A 25,005-nucleotide genomic window follows, 5' to 3' on the forward strand; every position below is an offset into this window, starting at 1 on the left:
CCCAAACTCTTACTCTTTTGCTTGTCCAACTTCCTGAATTCCTCAACCTTTTTATTTCTTATCTCTTTCATCTCTTTGACCAGTCTTATTTTAATTGTCATTTACATTCATTTGCATTTTTTATAGGTATGATTATTGCACACCAGTTGATTCTTAGATTCTATTTTCTTTACAGAGTTAAAAATGAAATATATTTTCATACCTTATCTTTTCTTCTCTCAATATATCTCTGTGTGTGCACACACTCACCCACACACAATTTAGATTTAATTTAATTGATTACTTATTAAATGCCTGGTATCATCTTTTTTAAATGTAATATTCTCTCTATGCATTCCTTTCCCTTTTCGTACTGAAAGAGGAAAGTCAGTTTCAATAATGTCATAATTCTGTATGTACACAGCTTTTGCTGTAGACACAGAAACACAAAAAACACAGAACATTCTTGAGGCTCTGAGACTCGAGCCCTCAACAAAAACACCAGATCTAAATTGTCAAGAGGCTTATCAGGTAAACCTGTCCTCTTGACTAATTGTCACCATCATCCATCGGTTTAGCATGGTGCACCACTTCAAAAATGACCCCTGATATGGTCAGAATTTTTAATTTTTTTTAAACACAATCCGAATTCAGTGCATTATACGTTTATACTCAATTAGAATTGAATTTTAAGGCCACGACTGTCGTGGAGTTATTATTTCTTAATATTCAAATATCACAGTTCCAGTTTTATTAATTCAAGCACGCTATTATTCAAATTCAAAAGAGAAAGTGTAGTCTGTTTTCCTACCTTGGGTCTCTGGACTTCTAAGTCCTTCTGTCCACTCCGGATTTTCCTCCTCAGCCGTCATTGTTCGCTGCTGTCTCTTTACCCGAGAAGTTTCACAAATAATGCAGGCAATGCGCTGCGAACTGAACCAGAGAAGGTTAATGGTGGTAGACATTCTTCTACTGGCGTGAAATGATTTTTTTTTACACTCATGTCGAAACACTTATTGACTTCTTGAACTGTTTGATTCACAAAAGTGTGTCATATGACAGCAAAAACCTGCGATGACAGTAAGTCCTCACTTTCTTTGAGATGCTATTGTGCTTGCTAAATCACAATTTTACGATGTGAATGCACTTCATTCATAAAAACGATTTCATTACTGTTCCGCATAGATGTTAAAAGCATTTACTAGTGAGTCTGGTGCCTTCCTTGTATGGTTAATTGTGAATGAACGTGTACACGCCCTCTATTTCTGATTGTTTGGAATTCACTAACATACACACGTTTTACTAACAAATCTGGGGAGTACGAAGCGTTTGCGAATCCGACGGAAAGTTTTCGGGAAGGTCCATTTTACGCAAGTATAGGTCTCTGCAAAACAATAATGGGTGTTTTCAAATCTGTGGCCGTTTTCAAACTGGGATGGGTATTTTTAAACTATCCAATGAAAGTAGGGAATCTCAATGGTTTTAAAACGCCCACTGATTGGGAAAAGCCAATTTTTGTTCTGCAGAGACATAAGTCTCATTTTATTCGCAAATTACTCATATATTTTATGAAAGTTTCATGAATGAGGCCCAATATATTTATAGCATCTTACATAAATTATAACACATCCAGTTTAATGGCACAGACGTTTGAAGGTATCTCTGTCACCTGCTTGAGTACTGAGGTTTATTCCCAGCACGGTAATGCAAGAACACATGTTAAGCATGTTCAATTGGACCTTGCGTTGACAATGCAGTGGCCAATCGAATCTGCTTTTACGTACTTGCGTAGAGTATGTTTCGGCCTTAAAGCAATAATTTAAACAACTCTGCAGCTCAAATAATGCATGAGTTCTAACAGAAAAATGTATGTAAATTATAAGATTCACATTTCTGTCTTTAAACCCTCTAAAAATGTACCCCATTCACTTCTTTGTAAGTGCCTCACTGTAACCTTGGTTTTTGCTTTTTTTTTTTTTTAAGTAAAGAAGGGATGAGACAAAATTAATTTTTGTGGTCAACATTATGCCACAAATTCTGTCGACTGAGCTTAACTTGTAAATTACTTTACTTATTGGTCCCGAGATATTCCTTTAAGGGGTTTGTTGCAATTGGCCACAAGTTGCTATGTTGGTAGGCAATTGTAAATACTAGCTTACAGTTAGGCATGTAAACTTTATTGCTTGGCAGGAACAAAATCACACAGTGCCTAACAACACCCCTTAACCATCATAAAATCATTGTAAAGTATGGCCTCTTGTGGCTTTTTCCATCATGATCACTTGTCTAGACAGTAAAAAAAAATAAAATAAATGTAATCTTCACCTCAACAAATAATGTTAAGATGTGTGTAATGTGTTTGTCTGTGTGGCTAGAGCTGAAGCACGTGTTAGAAATGGTCCAGTTGGAGACTGGCGAACTAGAGGGGGTGCAGATTCAGCATAACCAGAAACTGAACCAACTGGAGAAGAGCCAGGAAACTCTACTACAAGTCAGTCCAACAAACTGTGTTAAGCTGATCGTGGATATTATAACTCGACACGTAGAAGTCTGAGGAAGTATTTTTAATGTAAGTGTGTGGAGTATGATGTGTATGTGAAGGTAACATGTGAGTGTATGCTGCTTAGGTGCGTGTTGAACTTCAGCGTGTCCAGCAAGAGTTGCAGGAGCAGTGTGGAGAGGCTGAAAGACAGTTGAACCTGCTGGAGGAAGAGAGAGCAGAGCTGCAATCACTACAACAGAAGAGCCTCAATCTGCAACAGCAAACAGATGCAGCAGTTAGAGAGAGGAGCAGCCTTCAGGAACAGTGCAGAAACCTGGAGGCCAGACGTATACATGCTCAGAGGTAACTTCTCTGTCATAATAGAGCTTTAAAGAAGTATGTAACTTTTTCGGTGTTAAAATACTTTCTCTTATCCCCCACTCAATATGCAGAGACAACTACTAGTAAGCCATTCATAGGTTACATTTCTTTTATTTCTTTTTTTTTTTTTTTTTGTTCTCCCCAATCTCTTGGAATGCCCAATTCCCAATGTGCTCTAAGTCCTCGTGGTGGCGTAGTGACTCATCTCAATCCGGGTGGCGGAGGACGAATCTCAGTTGCCTCTGCATCTGAGACAGTCAATCTGCACATCTTATCACATGGCTTGTTGAGCGCGTTACCACGGAGACCTAGCGCGTGTGGAGGCTCACGCTATTCTCCGCGGCATCCACACACAACTCACCACGTGCCCCACCGAGAGCAAGAACCACGTTATAGCAACCACGAGGAGGTTAACCCAATGTGACTCTACCCACCCTAGCAACCGGGCAAATTGGTTGCTTAGGAAGCCTGTCTGGAGTCTCTCAGCACGCCCTGGATTGGAACTAGTCAGCGTCTTTACTCGCTGAGCTACCCAGGCCCCCATAGGTTACATTTCTTGAAAACTGTAAACATTGTGTCTCTGAGGTGCTTTTAAAATCCTGTTTGTTTTGAGCGGCCCATCCATACAGACACAACATTGACTCAACCAATGGCGTGAGTTGGGGGCAGGACCGTCTTTTTGTTCTATGAACAGTAGACTGGGGTTTATTCACAAAGCTGTTTAAAAACAATGTTTATTTTTGCAATTCCGTACGGTGGCCCAAGTAGCGCAGAAATTATACACTTCAGCTTTCACATTGTTCCAGATAATGGCTAAGGTTGATGTTAGCATAGTCTCAGACTCACAGACTGTTCACTGACTAACCGTTGGATATTGCAAAAATGCAGTATGTAAGCGACAATCTAGTCTTATCAGATGGCTACTACACAATTTTAAAAGTTGTTTTCAATCAGTTTTTTTAAAGGTACCTCGCTTCTGCAATAAGCACTTCCAAAGAAGAACTAGTCAATGTCGATTTACTTAACGTTAAGTTTGCGAAGTTCATGGCCTTGAATCTTTGAAAGATATTCAAGAGACAAATAGTAACAAGTAAACGAGAACTGCACAGTATATTCTGTATGTATTCTGGATATGGTTCAATGACATGATGCTTTTTTGTCCGGTTATTCAAAAATATATTTAAAAAAAGCAATTTACACAAAACAATTACCTGAAAACATCCAGAGACTATTTGGCAGAGATGGGCCACTTCTATTAAAATGAATGGGAGAAATTGGAATGCCCAACAGTCAACGGATGGAGAAAGGAAGTCCTGCCTTACAGGTAAAAGAGCCAGTCACTTTGTAGATACAGACATCGCCTGTCAATCAACTCAAGAACGTGCATTAGCTATACAAGCCAGTATTTTTTATTTTTATTTTTTTTTTTGTAATCTGAGGTAAAGAAGCACAATTTATGATACCAGTGTTGTCAGATTTGAAATGTTCTTTGATTGTAATCTTGACAAACTGTTTTGGAGATTTCGGTCTTTCCCCATTCAAGTAGATAGGAGCTACTGTCGTGTGCCGCTTGCTTACAGAAAAATAGCTTCCCGAGAGCATTCCTAATATGGCCGCCAGTGGACCGACTTGCTAGAAAGACTTTGATACACCTCTAGTCTTATGATGTTTTTAATCTCTGAGTTTAAAATCATTTTGATGTTTCGTTCAGTGGCATAAAGTCAAAAACTGTCCTAAGACAGAAACATTTATAAATGTCTCATTAAAAGCTGAAATTATTGATAAAAGAAATGTTGGCATGAGTAGTTCAGAATAATCTTTGATTTATTTATTTATTTATTTATTTTTTAAAGCAGTGAAACAATTTTGATTTAAAATATGATTTATATATGAAAAACATTTGTCTGCCGAATTAAAGTCATGTGACCAGCATGCAGGAAGACATTTTGTTGTCATGTGAAAAAAAGACCCCTTCAGTGAGGTAATTAAAAAATATCAGATATTTTGACATTTCTATTTAAAAGCACATTTTGTTTAGGTCAGATGGAGTAACCCTAAGAAAACATACTTGATATTCATGACTTAAAACCTCGAAAATATGTCGAAAAACGTTTTTTTTTATTTATTTTTTTTTATATTAATGATGAAGTTGTGGTATTCAGGGTGCAAGGAGAGTATTTTAATACCTTTTACTAGATGGTTTTTATGTGTGTTTTTTTTTTTTGTAGAAAATGAAAGAAATGTTTATCAAAAATTCACGAAACCAACATAGAAAGACGTACAAAGAAAACATTTCTGCGAACATGGCATGTGTTTTCTCACTTTTATTATCTCTGACAACCTTATTTATCAATGACCCATATATTTTTTTATGAACGAAAGGATTATTATTACTTGTGGACATAGAGAAATTCAGATCACAAAGTCTACTCACATTTTCTTGTAATTTCATTGATATTGTCTGTAGAGTCTTTCAAGACTCCACACTCTAAGTCTAAGTGGGCACTTCTTGGCCAGAATAAGCAACAATGTGGACCAGACTTTATTCAAACATATAGTTGGACTGATGTTATGCTTTTCATTTGAAGTGTTTAAATCTTCTCAAATTATTTAAAGCATGACTTAGTGGAATTCCGATTTTTGGTGGAGCTGAAATTGATTTTCTGGTTTCAGGTGTTTGGAGGCATCAGAGAAGGCAGCGAGGGCAGCAGAAACAGAGCTGCTCAGACTGCAGGAAGAGCATGACAAACTCAAACAGGACCAGAAACACGCACAAGACCTCCGACAGGAGATCAGCAGAGACGCTGCAGCCACACGACAGCAGCTAGAGGGTATGCTTTCATGTTGTCTCTTTAACAGCTTTACCTTACCAAGACGTCTGCTTTTATGTGTTTATTAAGACTGTTATGTGGACACTAGCACTTAAATCCTTGCTTATACCTACAGATGAGTTGAACAGACTCAAGAAGCAGCTGGCGGAATCTCAGACTCAGTTAGATGAGATCAGAGAGGTGAGTTTACGGAAAAGCGCTGCAGTTTTAGTGGAGATTACTGTCCCTTAGCATGAAAAGTCTATCTCTTTTACTTGTTTAGGAGGTGAAGGTTGCGAGGTGCCAGCGAGATGAGCTCGTCAAGCAGCAGAAGGAACAAAAGGCTGAACTGCAGGAGAGAGAGGAGAAGATCAGGAGAAGACAACAGAAACTGGACAAACTGGGGCAGCAGCTGCAGGAGTTAAAGGCAGATGTTGCTGAGAAACAGACTCAGCTAGAAGAACATGAAAAGGTGACGTAACCCACTGTGTCCTCTATCAGTCTTTTGCTATTTTCATGTATTTTTATGCAGTAGATACTATGTGAACCCTTTGGATTTACTTATATTTCTGCATAAAATGGTCATACAATTTCATCTGATTTTCTACTAAGTCACAACAATGGACAAACATAGTCTGCTTAAACAAGTAGCACACAACAGTACATTTTGATTGTCACCTGTGACTGCACATCAGTTAGATTCTATATTAATGCAGGTCTAATGTAATGTAAATTATTAATTTATATATGTTTATTGTGATTATTATAATTATTAATAAATGTAATTATCGAACTCTAGTGTATTTTATCATGTTGTTGTTGCGGCCATTTTATAAAAGCAATTAACCACTATTCCTTTAAGAGACCATGCTTTACAGTGATTTTACCACAGTTATGGGGGTTTCAGGCACCCTAATAACACTCCTCATCCATGGTAAAATCGCTGTAATGCATGGTCTCTTAAAGTGATATTTCACCTAAAAATTAAGATTCTCTCATCATTGACTCACCCTATTGCCATCCCAGATGTGTTTGACTTTCTTTCTTCTGCTGAACACAAAGAATATAGAAGAATTTTTGAGCTCTGTAGGACCATACAATGCAAGTCAACAGGGTCCAACACTTTGAAGCTCAAAAAAGCACATAAAGGCAGCTTAAAAGTAATCCATATGACTCCATTGGTTAAATCCATGTCTTCAGAAGTGATATGATAGTTGTGGGTGAGAAACAAACCAATACTTAAATCATTTTTTACTATAAATTCTCCTCACTGCCCAGTAGGTAGCGAAATGTACAAAGAATGCGAATCGCCAAAAACAAAAGGCGGCGGCGGTTAAGGAGGGCTGTAGGAAAGTGGAGATTTATAGTAAAAAAAAAAAAAGGACTTACCTATCTCGATACACACCTATCATATAGCTTCTGAAGATATAGAGTTGATCACTGGAGTCGTATGGATTACTTTTATGCTGCATTTACATGCTTTTTTAAGCTTCACAATTTTGGTTTAGCATTCAGATGTTTATGCACAGCAGAGATATTCTTTTAAAAATCTTCATTTGTGTTCAGCAGAAGAAAGAAAGTCATACACATCTGGGATGGCATGAGGGTGAGTAAATGATGAGACAATTTCCATTTTTGGGTGAACTATCCCTTTATGGATTATTGCTTTAATCATATAAAAATGCCTACCTTATTAACTGAAATCGAAGCTTGTGATTACTGAGTGTCGTAGAGTAGTGAATTCAAAAAATTGTGTTGTGTCCTGTATCTAGCTGGTCAGAGTTCAGCAGCAGCTGAATATTGATCTGGAGCAGCAGCAGATGCTGAAGCAGCAGAAGCTGCAGGCAGCAGATAGAGCTCTGGCCCTGAGTCTGGACAGGATGGAGCAACTCACAGCTGCAGCAGCAGAAATGGACATGAAGAGTGACACTCTGCAGAGGGAGCATAATCAGTGCACTGTGCTTCAAGAGCAGCTGGCTAAGCTGGGTGAGCTGGATGTGTGACCTTATAACATGCTCCTTCAGGTTTTAGCAGTATGATCATGTACTGTATCTGCAATGCTTCTTAGCTTTCATGATAGCATCTGCTTTAGTGTATTAGACTAGCAAATTAGACAAAGCTCATCTTTACTGAGAAAGGATAATTTGCCTCTGATTTGTGTTTCTCTTCCGTGCTTTGCAATGCCTTGAAGTTTCCTTTTAATGAACTGATCTTTTCTCAATCATAGAGTTTTGAATTAGTCTTGGTAATCATGTCATTAAACATACAGCTTAACTGCATCCCATGGATGTAGACAAGGAAGCAAAAACTGGACAGAGACTGTCATTTTGATATATACTTATCAAAGTAGCAAGGTATTACCATCTGTGCCATCATTGTACCACAGCACTGCCACCATACTTTTTTGTAAGGGTGACCACTATATTTTTATAATTTAGTACCCTCTGAATGGCAAAAGATAAAATTTGTCTTGTGGCACACTTATTTAGCCTTAGCCAGTCTCACAGCATTTTTGAGTACTGAATTTTGTGTGTTCAGAGCAGGAGCTGTGTGAGCAGGACATCAGGCTCCAGGCTGCTGTAGAGGAGACCCATCATCTGCAGGAGGCTCTGCTGTCTAAGAGGACCAGATCTGAGGGACATCTGGAGGCCCTGAGGAGCCAAACCCTCACAGACAGAGAGGAAGTTGAGAAGGTGGCTGCCAACTGTCATACTGTGCTAATCCGTCAGTAGTAGACTGGACATTCCGTGGAAATCAGAAACCAATTAAAAAAAAATATTCACCTATTTGAGTCCCTGCATGGTATTTTTTATTACAAGATACTGTATTTATTTTATTTAAATGCTGTTTATTGATTTTTTTATTGTTGTTGTTGTTAGTATAATTTAATTATGTCAACCTACAGTAATTGAGATGAATAGTTTATTCATTAAAAATCCTTATTGTTTACATGACTCTTATAAGCAGTGTTGGATAGTAATGGACTACATGTAATGTGGATTACATATTCAGATTACAAAAATCAAGTGCTTGTAATAAGATTACATGTTTACATTTGCATAATCAGATTACAGTTAATGTTTACTTAATGGAATTTTCCAGGTTCAGTACAAGTTTATATACATGTTAATGTGACGATAATACAAAATATTTAGACTCGCCCCTAATTTATTAAAATCATGAGTTTAATAAGGCACTTACAATTGAAGTGAATGGCTCCAGTCCATAAACATTAAAATACACTAAAATTATAGTCACAAGATCTAAACATTATATGTAAACATGATTTTAGTGTGATAAAATCACTTGGTAATATCATCTGTGTAAAGTTTTATCTGGTAATCAATCTGGTAAAGCAATCTGGTAAACCTAGTGTACTGGTTATAATGCCAGTATTGCACTAAAATCGTTAACATGTATAATATATACGTCATGTGGCTATATTTTTGAAACGGTGTCTATTTTAACGTTTATAGACTGGCCCCCATTCTCTTCCATTATAAGTGCCTCACTGTATCCTCTAGTTTTTCTTCTTTTTTTTTTCTTTTTTTTTTTAAGCTAAAGTATGTTACTTTTTCAGTATTAAAATACTTTTTTCTATCCCAGCTTAATATGCAGAGAAAACTATAAGCAAGCCATTCATAGTTTAATTTTCTCAGAAACTGTAAACACCGTGTCTCTGTGGCACTATAAAAATTCCTGTTTGTTTTGAGACATCCATTTAGACCCACCTCAAAAACGTTACTCAACCAATGGCGTGAGTTGGGGGTGGGGCTATTTGTTAGTTCAATCAAAGGCAGATTGGGGGCGTATTCAGAAAACTGTTTTGAAAACATTGTTTATTTTTGCAATTCCATTTGGTGGTGCTAGTGTCGCAGCTTTAAATAAACAAGGGTCGAGTCTAAATAATTTTTTTATGTTAATCGATATTATGCAACAACTGCTGTGGATGGAGATTAACTTAATATTCCTTTAAATATTCCTTTAATACACTTAAAATGAGATTTTCATCAAAAGATGCCATTTGTAATCCAAAAGTAATCAGATTCTCTAAAGTTTACCTAAGATATGTTACTGATTTCAATTTTAGTTATGTATTTTGTAATGAGTAGCAGATTACATTTCAAAAGTAATCTACACAACAATTCAACCTTGATCATTTACGAGGTAACAACCTTAGAAAAATGTACTGTGGCAGTACCATGGTACAGTGATTTTAGATACAGATTCTCTCTGAATACAATGGTACCTGCTACTGGATGATTACCATATTCATGTACAATGGCATTTACACGATACTGCAAGGTACTTCAAATGATACCATGGTACTACATTGGTAAATGTTCAAAACAATACGGCATTGCCATGTACTTTATTTTAGTCCTTTAAGTCACTTTTTTGTTAGTGCACATTTTAAGTTGCAGTACACTCATTAACTAAGCATAAAGAAGGAGTCTGCCATATTTCATGCTGCATTAATGGAATAGTAACAGCCTAGAAGTATGACACATTACTGTAATAATATCTTTGTTTTGGCTCTTAAGCTTTGTTTTAGTGTATTCATTGAAGCTGATAACCTACAGACTAACTTGAGCTTGTTTCAGGAGTGTGCACGGCTCCAAAGGGGACTGCTAACTGTGGAAAAAGCAGCTCGAGAAAACCATAAACAAGCCAGATGGCTGCAGGAGCAGCTCAGCACCATTTCCAAAGAGCTGCTCTGCCTCAAGGACACGGTACAAACAGCGATAATACATCTGATGTAGATAAGCACCTTTGTGTACTGGCTATGCATGTTTTACTGGTTTTGTTTGCTGGATTGATTTTTGAAGCACATGGAGTCATGTTAGACGGTTATCAGTGAAGGAAAGATTAATAACTGTCATGTGCCTCTCTCAGATGCAGATCCAAGAGAACAGCAGGGCTCAGCTATGTGAGATTAAGGACACCATGCACTCTTTGAGGTCACAGGTGAGAGTAGAGCTGGACAGTGGGGTGAGGGAGCTCGAGGCACCCTCTAGCAGCGCCTCTGACACAGACAGCCTGAAAGAAAATCATCCCTGTGTTACACTCGCCTTGGGGAAACCAGTCTTCAACACTAAGGTTTCATCTGCTTTATTAATTTGGTTAAAGTTTGAGCCTATTAAGCAAGTACACGTGCAGGACAGATAACGGAGTAAAAGTGCATGGGTTACTCTAAAGATGAATATTCTGTTATCATCTACTCACTCTCATGTCTTTTCAAACATGTATGACTTCTTTTCCGTGGAATAAAAAATCAGATGTTTAGCAGAATGTCATGGCTGTTCTTCTCCATGAAAAGGACTGGGGCTGTGAAGCTTCAGAATGACAACAAAAAGCATCATCATATTAGTCCATATGACTTGAGCACTATATTCCATGTCTACTGAAGCCATACTATAGGTTTTTGGGAGAGACAAACATTATCGTAGTTTTTCACTGAAAATCACCCTCCACTGTGGCTCTCAAATCTCGTTCATGCCTCCGCATATTCAAACATGACGCATTGATGATTCACGCAAGAACCAAAGAGGTCTATGAACAGTTTCCTCTAATTCTATGGTGTCAAGTGCACTGTACTTCAGGCTGTATCTGTTGAAACACATTATCACATGTACCATGAACGGGGTGGGAGTGAAAGGAAGAGAAACACATGTTTGTAAACGCGAATCACTGTGAACGAGCTTCTCTCATAGCACTCATTAACGTGCAACGAACATCAGGATTTTTGCTGGAAAATTACTTAAATTTAGGGTTGTGTCTCAACATAAAACCTAGCGTATGTCTTTGGAAGACTTGGAATATGACAAATGAGTCACATGGACAAATTTTATGATACTTTTGGGTCCTAAGTGAGGCACTATCCTCTACCATTCTATTGTGATGACAGGCTATAAAACTAATTAAAACATCTTTTGTTTTCCACATAAGAACACAAGAACTATTCCTTTAGGATACAGTAAACAGCTAATGTCAATCACTTTTCTTCAAACAGGATGAGCAGTGGAGAGGGGAAGCGCTTAGAGAGAGACTGAGGCAGCATGAGGATCACTTGAAGGTACAGTTAAATTAATTAGTATCATGAAAATCCACTTTTTATTAATCTACTATTAATTATTAATCTATTGTATATTAATAATTTGATGAGGCAACAGAGTGTCTATTATGATGAAGACATCGATTTGGAGTATTTCTAGGAAAGTTTGAAATTATGTATTGCTTTACACTTTGTAGCTGATGTTTTTAAAGGCATAGTTCAACAAAAATGAAAATTCTCTCATCATTTATTCACACTCTTGCCATCTAAGATGTGTATGACTTTCTTTCTTCTGCAGAACACAAATGAAGATTTTTAGAAGAATATTTCAGCTCTGTAGGTCCATACAGTGCAAGTGAATGGTGGCCAGAACTTTGAAGCTCCAAAAAGGAAATAAAGGCAACATAAAAGTAATCAATAAGACTCCAGTGGTTTAATCCATGTCTTCGGAATCGCTATGATAGGTGTGGGTGAGAAACAGATCAATATTTAAGTCCTTTTTTTACCATAAATTCTCCTCCATGCACAGTAAGTGGTGATATGCATGAAGAATGCGAATTGCAAAAAACAAAAGTAGAAAGTGAAAGTGGAGATTTATATTAAAAAAGGACTTAAATATTGATCTGTTTCTCACCCACACCTATTATATCGCTTCTGAAGACATGGATTAAACCATGGATTACTTTATGCTGCCTTTGTGATTTTTGGACCTTCAAAAATCTGGTCACCATTCACTTGCATTATATGGACTTAACAGAGTTTAAATATGCTTCTAAAAATCTTTGTGTTCAGCAGAAGAAAGACAGTCATGCACATCGAGCAGTGGTAGCTCAGCGGTTAAGGCTCTGGGTTACTGATCAGAAGGTCGGGAGTTCAAGCCCCAGCACCGCCAAGATGCCACTGTTGGGCCCTTGAGCAAGGCCCTTGACCCTATCTGCTCCAGGGGTGCTGTATCATGGCTGACCCTGCACTCTGACCCCAGCCTAGCTGGGATATGTGAAAAAGAAGAATTTCACTGTATATGTGCAAATGTATAACGTGTGATAAATAAAGAAAATTATATAAAATTATAATAATTATCTAGGATGATATGAAGAATGAATGATTTTAGAATTTTTGGGTGATCTAACCCTTTAAGTGTCTGTGCAATGATATCCAGGTTCAGCTGCGCAGGCGCATGTTCTCCCAACAGGAAGCTCTAAGTCAGCGCAGACTGCAGACTGAAGGCAGCATTCAGGGTCTGCGCAGACATGTCGACAAGTTGGACCAGCTCCTTGGCAACTCTACCAAAGACGACTCATATTTGATTGACAAGGAACCCACAAGATTGACTTCCTACTCCCTTCAAAGCCATTAAACAGACTCTGTGGGTCATATTGGAGGCTAGATAATCTCAGCCTTCTTTGAACCAATAAAGTTGGTTGGACCAATCAGCACTTTCCATATACAAATGAAGAAACTGAAACTTGAGGTTAAGAAAGTGAAGATTATCTAGCTGCCTTAGTGTAGTTCTGTTGCTGTAGATATAAAACCATTTACACAAATTTTTTTATTTAAATTATTACACTAACACTGTGATGTGCCTTTTCAACATATACGTGTGCTACAGAAGACAGCTGCCTTGAAAATATTTCATGTAAAACAGCTGCACTAGTGAAGGTTTCAGGTTTTACCATGTGGTCACTCCTTTGCACTTTCACTTATTTAATACTCTTGTTGTTGACTAAAAAACAGGCAGTGCTCTGACATGGATAACTGCATATTTATATTTTTACATGATTATAAAAAATGACCTTGTATTCAAAGCCAAAGTATGCAGAGTATTTATTACAGCACTTATCTTTATGTACAATTTGTCTTAAATCAAATACAACTTCAATTGAAGTGCAATACTACGAAAATGTTCCAAGATGATATCATTATTGCTGATATACAGTGCAATCAGTTGTGTATGTGGACAAAAACACAATCTATAGTATTGTCTTTATTAACATAATTACAAACAAATGTCACTTACAGAAGACATACTTGAGTTCAAGAGCAGGTTAAAGATGTGAAAAAAGCAAGAAAGTAGGAGCAAATTAAAACATGGATTTTCAGTTTACAAAACAACCACTTTTAAAATCTACCATAATACACAAATTTAATAGAAAAAAATATTTGTAGTGGGTTTTTTTTTTTTTTTTACCTGTTCATTGCACATCTGAAAAAGCAACTACTGCTGGTTGTTACATCAGCCCATCTCACCCACCACCACCAAGCTGATGACTACTAAACGGATTTGGACAGTTTCCCCACAGTGATGTTTGTCATGCTTTGGAGGCCTTTGCATTACATATTCTTAAATTATAGTGGGTCAGTAACTCCTATCGGTGCCTAATAAACGTAGTCTTACCATGCTTCATGCTTAATAAACCTATAAAGAAACCCAGCACAGAGCATATTATGATCAGTGTTTGAAAATAGATTTAATGGAATGCTTTCAAGGTGTTCAAAAAGGCAAAATCTCTATTGCAATTTCTGGACTTCCTTTGCTTTGATAAAAGCTACAAGGAGCATAAATAAAATGGGCAACACATCAGAGTGAACAAAAGCAAATCATAAGGCAACTGAAATTATTAATGTAGAAATAAGAATATCTTGATATAATGAGGGTTTGCAGGGTCTGGATGTTTGGTACATGGTCCCCAAACAGGTCTGTTTCTTATACTACTGCCGCAAAAGAAAAAAACTTGATGTTTATGGATGCTTAAGATCAGACCAAAGGGGATCCGAAACCTTGTAGTAGGCCAAACTTAAGACCGCAGTAATACAAAACAAGCTCCAGGCCCTCGGGAAAACCAAATCAAACCTGCAAAGTGCAGAAAACTTTCTTCAGGACTTCAAATGCATCCTTTTCTTGTCAATATATTACTATAACAGTTACAATTACTAAGTTAAAATAACTGTCTGAATCAACCAAAGGAATAGCTGATTTTTATAATGGACCTTCCATTGAAATTGTTTCGAAACAATACTAATCTTGTATAGTACATGTATATTATTTCATGAATAGGTACAAACAGGGATAAATATTTGGTGATTTGATGTGAAACTGCAAAAAGTCTACTTTAAAACAAAATACAATATTTTAGTTTTAGATTTTTTTTTTTTTAAACAAAACAATGTTACATACACACATTGATGCATGTCCTCCTGATCACTTCTGACGTCACGTCAACACAAATAACGTTTGCCAATATTTCCATTTCATTTACATTACACTAGTATTCAGACAGCTCCTGTACATGAGATGTTTAGTTAATAGTTATGCACATCACGTCTGTAAAGGATAAACCCAGCATTTCTTCAGTTTATCAACAATCATCTCTCTTCAGGATTAGTGTTCAGTGGAGGAGCTGTGCTCCCTTGAGTGCTTGATGGGAGCACTGGGATGTGAGCATATGAGAAATAAGCAAAACAAGTGAGGAGGAGGGAATGAAGAGAGCAGGATATGGGGAGGAATTAACTGTTACACCTCCTTCGCTCAAAACCATCTGGCCCCAAACTCAATGACAAATCATTTTGGAAGGGGAGACGCTTTTAGATAGAGAGAGAGGCAGAGGTGGGGACTGGGGGCAAGGTACAGAGAAAGAGAATGAAGACTCCATGGTCATTAACAGCTGCAGCCCTCTTTCTGGGGCTGTGTATCACTGCTGAGGCGCCCACCCTGAGGGGCAGTAGGCTTATGCTGGACCCCCGACTCGGCTGCGTTCAGATCCAGACTGCCGTCCTGAATGTTCTGGTAGATCTTCTTTGCTGCTTCAAGGAATGCATCCTCCACATTCTCACCTCTGTTGGATGGACATAAGTAAAGATGCTAAAGAAAACTAAAATGTTGCACTGGGTATATTAAAGAAAAAGTGTGTACGCTCTGCCAGCAGACAGTCTAAAAAACTTCTCGTGACAACTTGTAATCATTCGTAAGAGATGGGGAAATCGTAAGATATCCACCGACTAAGCTTGTACGAAAAGATACAACTTGTATTCCCATACAGATTGATATGGCTAGCCCTTTTGACTTCAATCATTCACAGGATACGAACTGTTGATATCAACAATAACATTTTCACTAGTTAAAATGCTAATTCTTGATATCAGGAATGGAATTACTACTAGTGGAAATGGCAATTCTTGATATCAGGAATTACATTTGAGCTAGTTAAGATGTTAATTCTTTATATTGAAAATGACATCACTCGCAGGAATACACAAAATGTTATATCAAAAAATTTAATTTCAACTAGTAAAAACTGTAACTGTAGAATTTCAGAATGATCTCTCATCCACTCTCATTCACAACGCAATTACAGATATCAAAAATTTATTTCTAACTAGTTAATTAGCATTTTTACAAGTTGTCATTGAATTTTTGATCACAAGAATGTACATTTGTACTAGCACAATGTAATACTGATTTAAAGAACTATTTTTCCCAAGTAGGAAGTGCATTGCTGATATGTGAAATTGGAATTTCAACTAGTAAGAAATTAATTTCAGATATCCGTAATTGTTTTGAATGAGAGATCGTTGTGAAAGTCTACTAGTAAAAATGCAATTACTGATATCAAGAAAGGAATTTACACTAGTAAAAACTGTAATTCTTGATACACTATATTGCCAAAAGTATTCGCTCATCTGCCTTTAGGCACATATGAACTTAAGTGACATCCCATTCTTAATCCATAGGGTTTAATATGACGTCGGCCCACCCTTTGCAGCTATAACAGCTTCAACTCTTCTGGGAAGGCTTTCCACAAGGTTTAGGAGTGTGTTTATGGGAATTTTTGACCATTCTTCCAGAAGCGCATTTGTGAGGTCAGACACTGATGTTGGACGAGAAGGCCTGGCTCGCAGTCTTCGCTCTAATTCATCCCAAAGGTGCTCTATCGGGTTGAGGTCAGGACTCTGTGCAGGCCAGTCAAGTTCTTCCACACCAAACTCGCTCATCCATGTCTTTATGGACCTTGCTTTGTGCACTGGTGCGCAGTCATGTTCGAACAGGAAGGGGCCATCCCCAAACTGTTCCCACAAAGTTGGGAGCATGGAATTGTCCAAAATCTCTTGGTATGCTGAAGCATTCAGAGTTCCTTTCACTGGAACTAAGGGGCCAAGCCCAGCTCCTGAAAAACAACCCCACACCATAATCCCCCCTCCACCAAACTTCACAGTTGGCACAATGCAGTCAGACAAGTACCGTTCTCCTGGCAACTGCCAAACCCAGACTCGTCCATCAGATTGCCAGATGGAGAAGCGTGATTCGTCACTCCAGAGAACGCGTCTCCACTGCTCTAGAGTCCAGTGGCGGCGTGCTTTACACCACTGCATCCGACGCTCTGCATTGCACTTGGTGTTGTATGGCTTGGATGCAGCTTCTCGGCCATGGAAACCCATTCCATGAAGCTCTCTACGCACTGTTCTTGAGCTAATCTGAAGGCCACATGAACTTTGGAGGTCTGTAGTGATTGACTCTGCAGAAAGTTGGCGACCTCTGCGCACTATGCGCGTCAGCATCCGCTGACCCCGCTCTGTCATTTTACGTGGCCTACCATTTTGTGGCTGAGTTGCTGTCATTCCCAATCGCTTCCACTTTGTTATAATACCACTGACAGTTGACTGTGGAATATTTAGTAGCGAGGAAATTTCATGACTGGACTTGTTGCACAGGTGGCATCCTATCACAGTACCACGCTGGAATTCACTGAGCTCCTGAGAGCGGCCCATTCTTTCACAAATGTTTGTAGAAGCAGTCTGCATGCCTAGGTGCTTCATTTTATACACCTGTGGCCATGGAAGTGATTGGAACACCTGAATTCAATTATTTGGATGGGTGAGCGAATACTTTTGGCAATATAGTGTATCTGTAATTGCATTTTTACTAGTAGAATTTCACAACGATCTCTCATTCAAAACGTAATTACAGATATCAGAAATTAATTTAAAAGTGAAAATTGAATTGTTGATATCAACAGTTCATATCATGCGAATGATTAAAAGTCAAGGACTTGCCATAGACTGATCAATCAACAAACAGAAGTTCAAATCACAGGCATCAAATTTTAGCTAACCTCCCATCCAACACTTTAAGTTAAGGTTTGGTTAAGGGGTTACACTTTATGGTTATGGGATTAAACTTCAGAAAAAATGGTTTTAACATCCTTTGTTGGTTCGTTTATTTTTCTCTATGGAAGTACGATTTCTTATGATTTTGCCATCTCGTACTAACTATTACGACTTGTCACGAGAACAGGTTGTAAAAAAAAAAATTAAAAAAAACACTTACGTTTTTGCACTTGCCTCAAGGAATAACAAACCTGTTTCAAAAGATTGAAAATGTGAAAGTGAGTGTGGAATTTTCTACAGTTAATGCTTCACATATTTCCATTTACCTTCTGTTGACTGCTCCATAATTTTGGTCTTGCCAATAATAATAATCAAAGAGCTGTTCAGATAATGACTACAAATGGCCCAAGTAAATGGTTTTAATGTTCTAACATCCATTTTCACTTTCCCTTTAAACAATGACCAAAAAAATTTTACCGTTTTCTTCAGCAAACTGCTTGGCCTCTTCATATGTGACATCCCGCTGGGCTTCTAGGTCTGCTTTATTACCAATTAGAATGATCACCTGAGGATAGATTGTGAATTTCTTATTTAGACTCAACCACATCTGCAAATAAACTATGTACTAAGCTTTGATATCATTTACTTAGAATATTTCAGGTTCAATTCAAGTTTAAACCCCCAAAAATTTACCCCCATTCACTACCGTTGTAAGGGCCTCAATGTAACCTCAATTTTTTCTTTTTTTTTTTTTTTCTTTTTTTTTAAAGGGCGAAATTATTTTTTGTGGTAATCGACATTATGCCACAAACGCTGTCGGTTGAGCTTAACTTGTACTGAAACTGTAATATTCCTTGAAATGTACAAATTTATTTTATGCCAGTATCATTCAAAATGTCTACTTTCTGTTGCTGAAGCTAACAATCTTACAGTATTGGGGTTGGTGAGATTCCTGGCATCAGTCAACCAGCTGCTGAGGTGGTTGTATGTGCTTCGCCTGTAAACAAGGACGATATGAACCACAATGACACCACATTAAAAAAAAAAAAACATCAAGCAAAACACTACACACTTAGTAGAGTATTTTAATACATAAAAATAACATTATTACAGATCGACAGCAATACACAAGTAACCTTGGCATCAAAGCAGAATGGCAAGAAAGGAGGATTGGTCTACCTGGTGATGTCATACACCATGAGCGCCCCAGCAGCTCCTCTGTAGTAGCTGCGTGTGACAGCACGGAATCTCTCCTGCCCTGCTGTATCCCAAATCTGTAGCTTCACCTTCTGCCCACTCACTTCAATGATCCGTGTGCCAAACTCAACGCCAATTGTATGAGGACAGTCAGCCATAACTAAAATGAGACAAGATTAATAACAGTTACATTAGAGGTCGGCCGATGGTGGATTTTGCCGATATGAGTGAAAAAGGCCCATAACCAATTAATCAGCCGATAGTTTTTAAAATTGATTTATAGAATGTTAAAAAATGTCTTATGCTGCGTTCCAGACGAGGTCAGAGAGGGGAATATCCAAGTTTAAATTTCCCACTTCTGACCTCAGTGCGTTCCATTCACGGACACATGAACACATGCCAAATGCATAAACACATGCACAGTCTTCCAGATGCTATCTAGCTATTTCATGAGCAAAATAGGTGAAAACATAGGCATTGTTTAATACACAAACAATTCCTCTAATTATCCTCTTGTAAATGTATTGTATATTGCATATATAGACATTTCCTGCAGTGAAAATCCTTAAGTTTGTTTTTATGCTTCACAAAACCCAGCTCCGGTTTAGCTCAGAGGTCACACCATCTTGGAAATCACGTCAAATGACGCTACTCGCTGAAGTCGGGGTTCATCAATCTACCCCGAGTTCACAAGTCGGATGTCCAACTTCAAGTGGCATTCCAGTCGGAGGTGGGAAAATCCTGAGTTCCGAGTTGTCTGGATCGCAGCATAAGTCTTTCTTAATTGTAACAGGCACAGACATAGAGGCTGTAACAGTCCAAAATAAAATCCCAGATGTAGTTTATTGTTCAACCAAAATCCCAATAATAACCAGAAAAAAAAAATGAAGATTTGGTGCTAGGGCTGGGCGATATGTAAAAAATATTTTAGCGAAAATTGCCTTAAAAAATTGGTGATATCCGATTACATCATCAACCCACCTGCCGAGGGTCGGTGACATTTTTTGCTTTATTGATTTTGCTTTAAAAATGTAATTCATAAATTGAAACACAAAAAACGTAAAAGATATTTCTAAATTCAAATCAAAAGTGATCAAAAAATCGTATTTAACCACCTCCCCAAATCCAAACTTTTACTGTCTCCAACGGCCCCATTTGCCATCATGCAAGCATCCGTCAACGACACCAATGGAAATTTACAAGTAGCCTACAGATTAAGAACTAAAGACAATTATAAATGTAAAGACAATGATAATCAAAATAAATAAGCCTAATAAATTCCCTTGTGTTCCCAAAATAATGCTGCCAAATGTGTGTTCTTATCGAATTTATGTTTGTAATGCGTTTTGGTAATACAGTTAATGCTGCCAAAAGAAAATAATATAAAACTCAATTTTAGGTTCAAAGTGAATGTGTCTTGTATTACTTTATGATTTATTCACTTTTGTCTTTGTTTCTTTAATACAAAGATATATAGTATTACTGAACCTGCAGAGTTGTGTTCACAATGCATGCTAACCACGTGGAAATAAAGTGAACTAAACTCACAGCACCTCCTGAGATAATCAGAGATCATTTGCAGCATTCTCATAGAGGACAGTATTCTTGCAAACAGTTTTCAAATGAATGAAACAGAAGAAAAGAGTGAAAACTCTTTACATGCGCTTGTTCCACGAGACACGAGACCTGTTCCAGCTCGTGCTGCACGCCTCAGAAGAAACTGTGACTCAGACACAAACAGTAACTATGTTTCCTTCCAAGTTGTGAATTTAATTTATGCGAAAAATCTGAATATCACAAAAACAATGTGCGGATAAAGACCTTTTAATAACTCGTTTCATGACTGGAAATGACAGCGCGTCACACAGTTCTGGGAGCACTGTGTGTGTGTGTGTGTGTGTGTGTGTGTTCCTCCATCTTAACTTTGCGGTGTGGATCTAGAAGATATTCTTTAAAAGGATCTATAAACCTGCTCTTCAGGAAAAAGTGCAAGTTTGTGTTTAACTTATTTGCTCTGCAAACTCTATGCAGGCTGTGAATTTTTAGGACACCGGTATTTCAGAATGACCAGGGCAACAGTTCAGTTTCGATGATTGGTCCGCTGGTTCGTCCAGTTATGAATGAATTATTCAGTCACATGATCTTGTATTTCTGTTAAATTCAATAGGAGTTTATTCGGTAAATGTGTTTCCATCATAGTTTATGCACATTTCTTCTTATCAAATAAAAAATTATCCACCTCAAGTGAGTGTATAAGATTTCCATGCGCATTTTGGAGATTTTATTCGCATTTTGGTGTTTCCATCCAGCAGATTTTATGCGATATCCAAAAATGCACATAAAAAAAGTTGATGGAAACACAGCTATTGACGGCTTTTCTTTTGCCGGTTCTTAAAAACATAATAAAGTGTGTTTCTTCAAGTGCATGTCTTTGTGACTAACAGCATTTCTTGTCATGTGTCACTCCGAGACGTCTCGCAGCAGGTCACCCGCCTTTTGAGGGTAGATGAGCAAAATTAACTGCACATGAAATACATTTGGATGAGGACCTTGCGAACTGGATTCAGCCTCTTCACAATTGGCGGTTGCTAGCTTTACACCCTGGTAACTGTTTAATATATTTGGCGACTTCCCAGATCCATGGTTTTGCCATTTCCCGATACTGTCGATCATGTCCGTTCAGAACTCGGCATCGGGATCTTTGTAAGACATCACCGATAGGATGATGTTATCGGATATCACCCAGCCCTATTTGGTGCATAACGTGGGACTTTTAACTATAAACAAGCCTGAAACTCAGCAGGGTCTCTTATTTTGAAATGACAGAGACTTGTATCCAGAACAATACTCTAAAATGCTCTAGAGTAACACAGAGGAAAAAAATATCGGCAACTATCTGCACATATTTTGCTGATAACCAATAGTTCCAAAAAGCAACTATCAGCATAGATTAATCGGTAAAACCAATATACCTCTTATTTTTGCCATAAAATTGCATTATGAAAGAAATACATGTGAAATCAGTGTGCATGTATAAAATTACTTTTATTGTTAAAAAAAAAAAAAAAAAAAAAAAAAAAAAAAAGTGTCAAATGCTGTTGTAAAAATAATGCTGATGGAAATAATGGAGACTATTTATTACTCATTGCAATGAGTTGGAATTCACAAATGCAAAACATGTATGGTGTATTAGCCTGTGCCACTAAAAGCACAGATGTTAACCCTTTAAGATCTGAGGGTGTTTTTAACGATTTCCTGTTTCAGTGGCATAACCAAAATTAAAGGTTTATAACTCGACAAAAATAAACAAGGAGGGTCAATTGTTTGATATCATTGTAAAGCAAACATCTCTAAACAAATAAAACATAATAATTGTACATAAGAACTAATTATGCAGGCATGAGTAACGAGATCTCATTCAGTTCCATTTTGTGTCATTTGAACCATCATCACATCTGTGTCATGTATTTGGTACCATCTCCTGGTGGCCATATGAAATTAGAGTGAATGATCCTCTCTGCCCATATTTGGATGACTTCCACCTCTGGTTGCAGCGATCTGAATCCTAATACAATTGGTTTAGCGTTCCATGACGCTGGACATCATACTACATAATTTCCAATAAAGTCATCTGATCCAGGAAATCTAATGTGTTTTTAGCCAGATTGCACATTATGTGCTGTGCACACATTGTGCTTTGTGTGGATTATCTAATGATCTATTCATCTGATTACATTGTGTGTGAGCTCATTTTAACAGGAATCCACTCCTCTAAGTAATGATATGTGATATTTTATGTTCTGTTTATTTTACATGAAGTTAAAGGCAAAAACATTTATGTCAAAGAAATTTACTTAGCTATTACTCACTATATTTTTGTCTGGGAGTAAAAAAAATAGGCTGGTTGTATTCTACTCTTTGAGAGCTTTCCAACGACACATGACATGTTTTTACCAATTACAATAATACTTATAATAATAATAACAACATAGTGCAAATTTATTCATAACTTATCAAAACTGAATACTTCTGATTGGTCTTCAAATTTTAAAGCACTTGTTCAGTTTTGCTCAGGTGCATTGTAAAGTAGAGCTTCTAAGCTTTAAAACAATACCTATTTTGTGTTGGTCAAGACTGTAGTTAATATTTTGATAATTATTTTTCTCAAAAAAAATCCAGGGTTAAACGGTTAATGGATCCTTGCTTGTTTCAAAGCACATTTGGTACTTACATTTCTTTTCTGTGAACTGGTGAAGTAAACACGACTTTCCGACCCCCATGTCACCTATAAAGACACCAAACAATCGTACAAGGAAAAATATGACAAACATTTGAGCAAACCAAAACAATGCAAATCCAACGGGTACTACATTAACATCTTATATATGTTTCATAGATAATTGCACACATAGTGGACAGCAGGATGCTCACTTACCAATAATGATATATTTGAAAATATAGGAATAGTTATAAGGTGCAGTCGTCATCTTGTTGCTCTGAAATGCATAAAAAGACATATTAACTCAAAACAATGACAATAATTCTTCTAAATTAACAACAATATCAAAATATCAGACAAGAACTCCAAGAATACGAAACCACACTGACAGCACCTCTCAGCTGACTGTCCACTATTGTCTAGAAAGACACATTTTCATTTCCCTCAACGGTAGCATGCAGACTCAAGAGATCAAGACAAAATGATCGACTGAGAATTATAATAATGTAATGTAGCTGCTCGTAAACACGACAGCTATATAAACTAAAAGGTATATACAGAGAGAGTAACATGACACTGAGCTAAAGCTGCATAAACACAAACTGCAGCACAACAATCAGCCAGCGCCATGACTAAATAATCAGCTAATCACATACTAATGTCAACGGTTATACCGCGATATTAAACACCACACCTTATTTACATCACCCCAAATAAATGTTTTAACGCTTAGCTCGTTTCCGTGTCGCTTTTCGGCGGATGATTGTGTAAATGTTCAGCTTTGAGAAGGCTAGTTAGCGTTAGCTGACCTCGCGCTGAACCAAACCCAGAGATGCTAAAGCTAACATCTACTCCCAAAATGAAAGCAGTAAAAACCGTGTCATTCGTTAGTATCTAACGCTTTTGAGTGCAATATGATAAATATAATCTTGTGATGTGTGTAGCCTTTACCTAAATGTAAAATTCAAGTGGTTTTTGGAGGTTTGGGTTGGTTCTCGGTGTGTGTGTGTGAGGCGTCCGGCCGTTTGCTTCCTCTAAAGATCGTTGTAATGATGAAAGCAGAGACCTCCACAGGAGCAAAAGCACACTACACGTACAGGAGCGGTAGCACACTACACATACAGGAGCGATAGCACACTACACGTACAGGAGCGATAGCACACTACACATACAGGAGCGGTAGCACACTACACATACAGGACCGGCAGCACACTACACATACAGGAGCGGTAGCACACTACACGTACAGGACCAGCAGCACACTACACATACAGGACCGGCAGCACACTACACGTACAGGAGCGGTAGCACACTACACGTACAGCACCAGCAGCACACTACACGTACAGGACCGGCAGCACACTACACGTACAGGACCAGCAGCACACTACACATACAGGACCGGCAGCACACTACACGTACAGGAGCGGTAGCACACTACACGTACAGCACCAGCAGCACACTACACGTACAGCACCAGCAGCACACTACACGTACAGCACCAGCAGCACACTACACATACAGGACCGGCAGCACACTACACGTACAGGAGCGGTAGCACACTACACGTACAGGAGCGGCAGCACACTACACATACAGGACCGGCAGCACACTACACATACATGAGCGGTAGCACACTACACGTACAGGAGCAATATCGCACTACACGTACAGGAGCAGTAGCACACTACACATACAGGACCGGCAGCACACTACACATACATGAGCGGTAGCACACTACACGTACAGGAGCAATATCGCACTACACGTACAGGAGCAG

At 38.0% G+C, this 25,005-nt stretch overlaps 2 protein-coding genes across 6 annotated transcripts in view; one reads left to right on the forward strand and one right to left on the reverse strand.

Moving 5' to 3' along the window:
* The window catches only part of cntrl (centriolin), a 52,197-nt gene extending 38,293 nt beyond the window's left edge, over positions 1–13,904 (forward strand). For 4 of the 5 annotated variants that reach the window (XM_051660883.1, XM_051660893.1, XM_051660901.1 and 1 more), the window contains 11 exons: positions 2,355–2,470; positions 2,607–2,824; positions 5,516–5,673; positions 5,789–5,853; positions 5,936–6,124; positions 7,425–7,638; positions 8,191–8,345; positions 10,257–10,385; positions 10,549–10,752; positions 11,666–11,728; positions 12,867–13,904. In XM_051660883.1, coding sequence (XP_051516843.1) covers positions 2,355–2,470; positions 2,607–2,824; positions 5,516–5,673; positions 5,789–5,853; positions 5,936–6,124; positions 7,425–7,638; positions 8,191–8,345; positions 10,257–10,385; positions 10,549–10,752; positions 11,666–11,728; positions 12,867–13,064 — 1,709 coding nt within the window. In that variant the 3' untranslated portion in view covers positions 13,065–13,904. Of the gene's footprint in view, positions 1–2,354; positions 2,471–2,606; positions 2,825–5,515; positions 5,674–5,788; positions 5,854–5,935; positions 6,125–7,424; positions 7,639–8,190; positions 8,346–10,256; positions 10,386–10,548; positions 10,753–11,665; positions 11,729–12,866 lie in introns of those variants that run through there. The other variant, XM_051660907.1, reaches the window with a different exon arrangement.
* rab14 (RAB14, member RAS oncogene family) lies at positions 13,679–24,395 on the reverse strand. The gene is made up of 8 exons (XM_051660931.1): positions 24,177–24,395; positions 23,442–23,502; positions 23,238–23,291; positions 18,989–19,166; positions 18,740–18,806; positions 18,287–18,374; positions 18,030–18,060; positions 13,679–15,540 (listed from the first exon to the last, which is right to left on the reverse strand). The coding sequence occupies exons 2-8, from the start codon at positions 23,491–23,493 to the stop codon at positions 15,363–15,365; spliced, it is 648 nt and encodes a 215-aa protein (XP_051516891.1). The 5' UTR covers positions 23,494–23,502; positions 24,177–24,395; the 3' UTR covers positions 13,679–15,362.
* Positions 24,396–25,005: the final 610 nt, after the last annotated feature.

The sequence above is a fragment of the Myxocyprinus asiaticus genome, chromosome 3, assembly GCF_019703515.2.
Source record: "Myxocyprinus asiaticus isolate MX2 ecotype Aquarium Trade chromosome 3, UBuf_Myxa_2, whole genome shotgun sequence".
NCBI lineage: Eukaryota > Metazoa > Chordata > Actinopteri > Cypriniformes > Catostomidae > Myxocyprinus > Myxocyprinus asiaticus.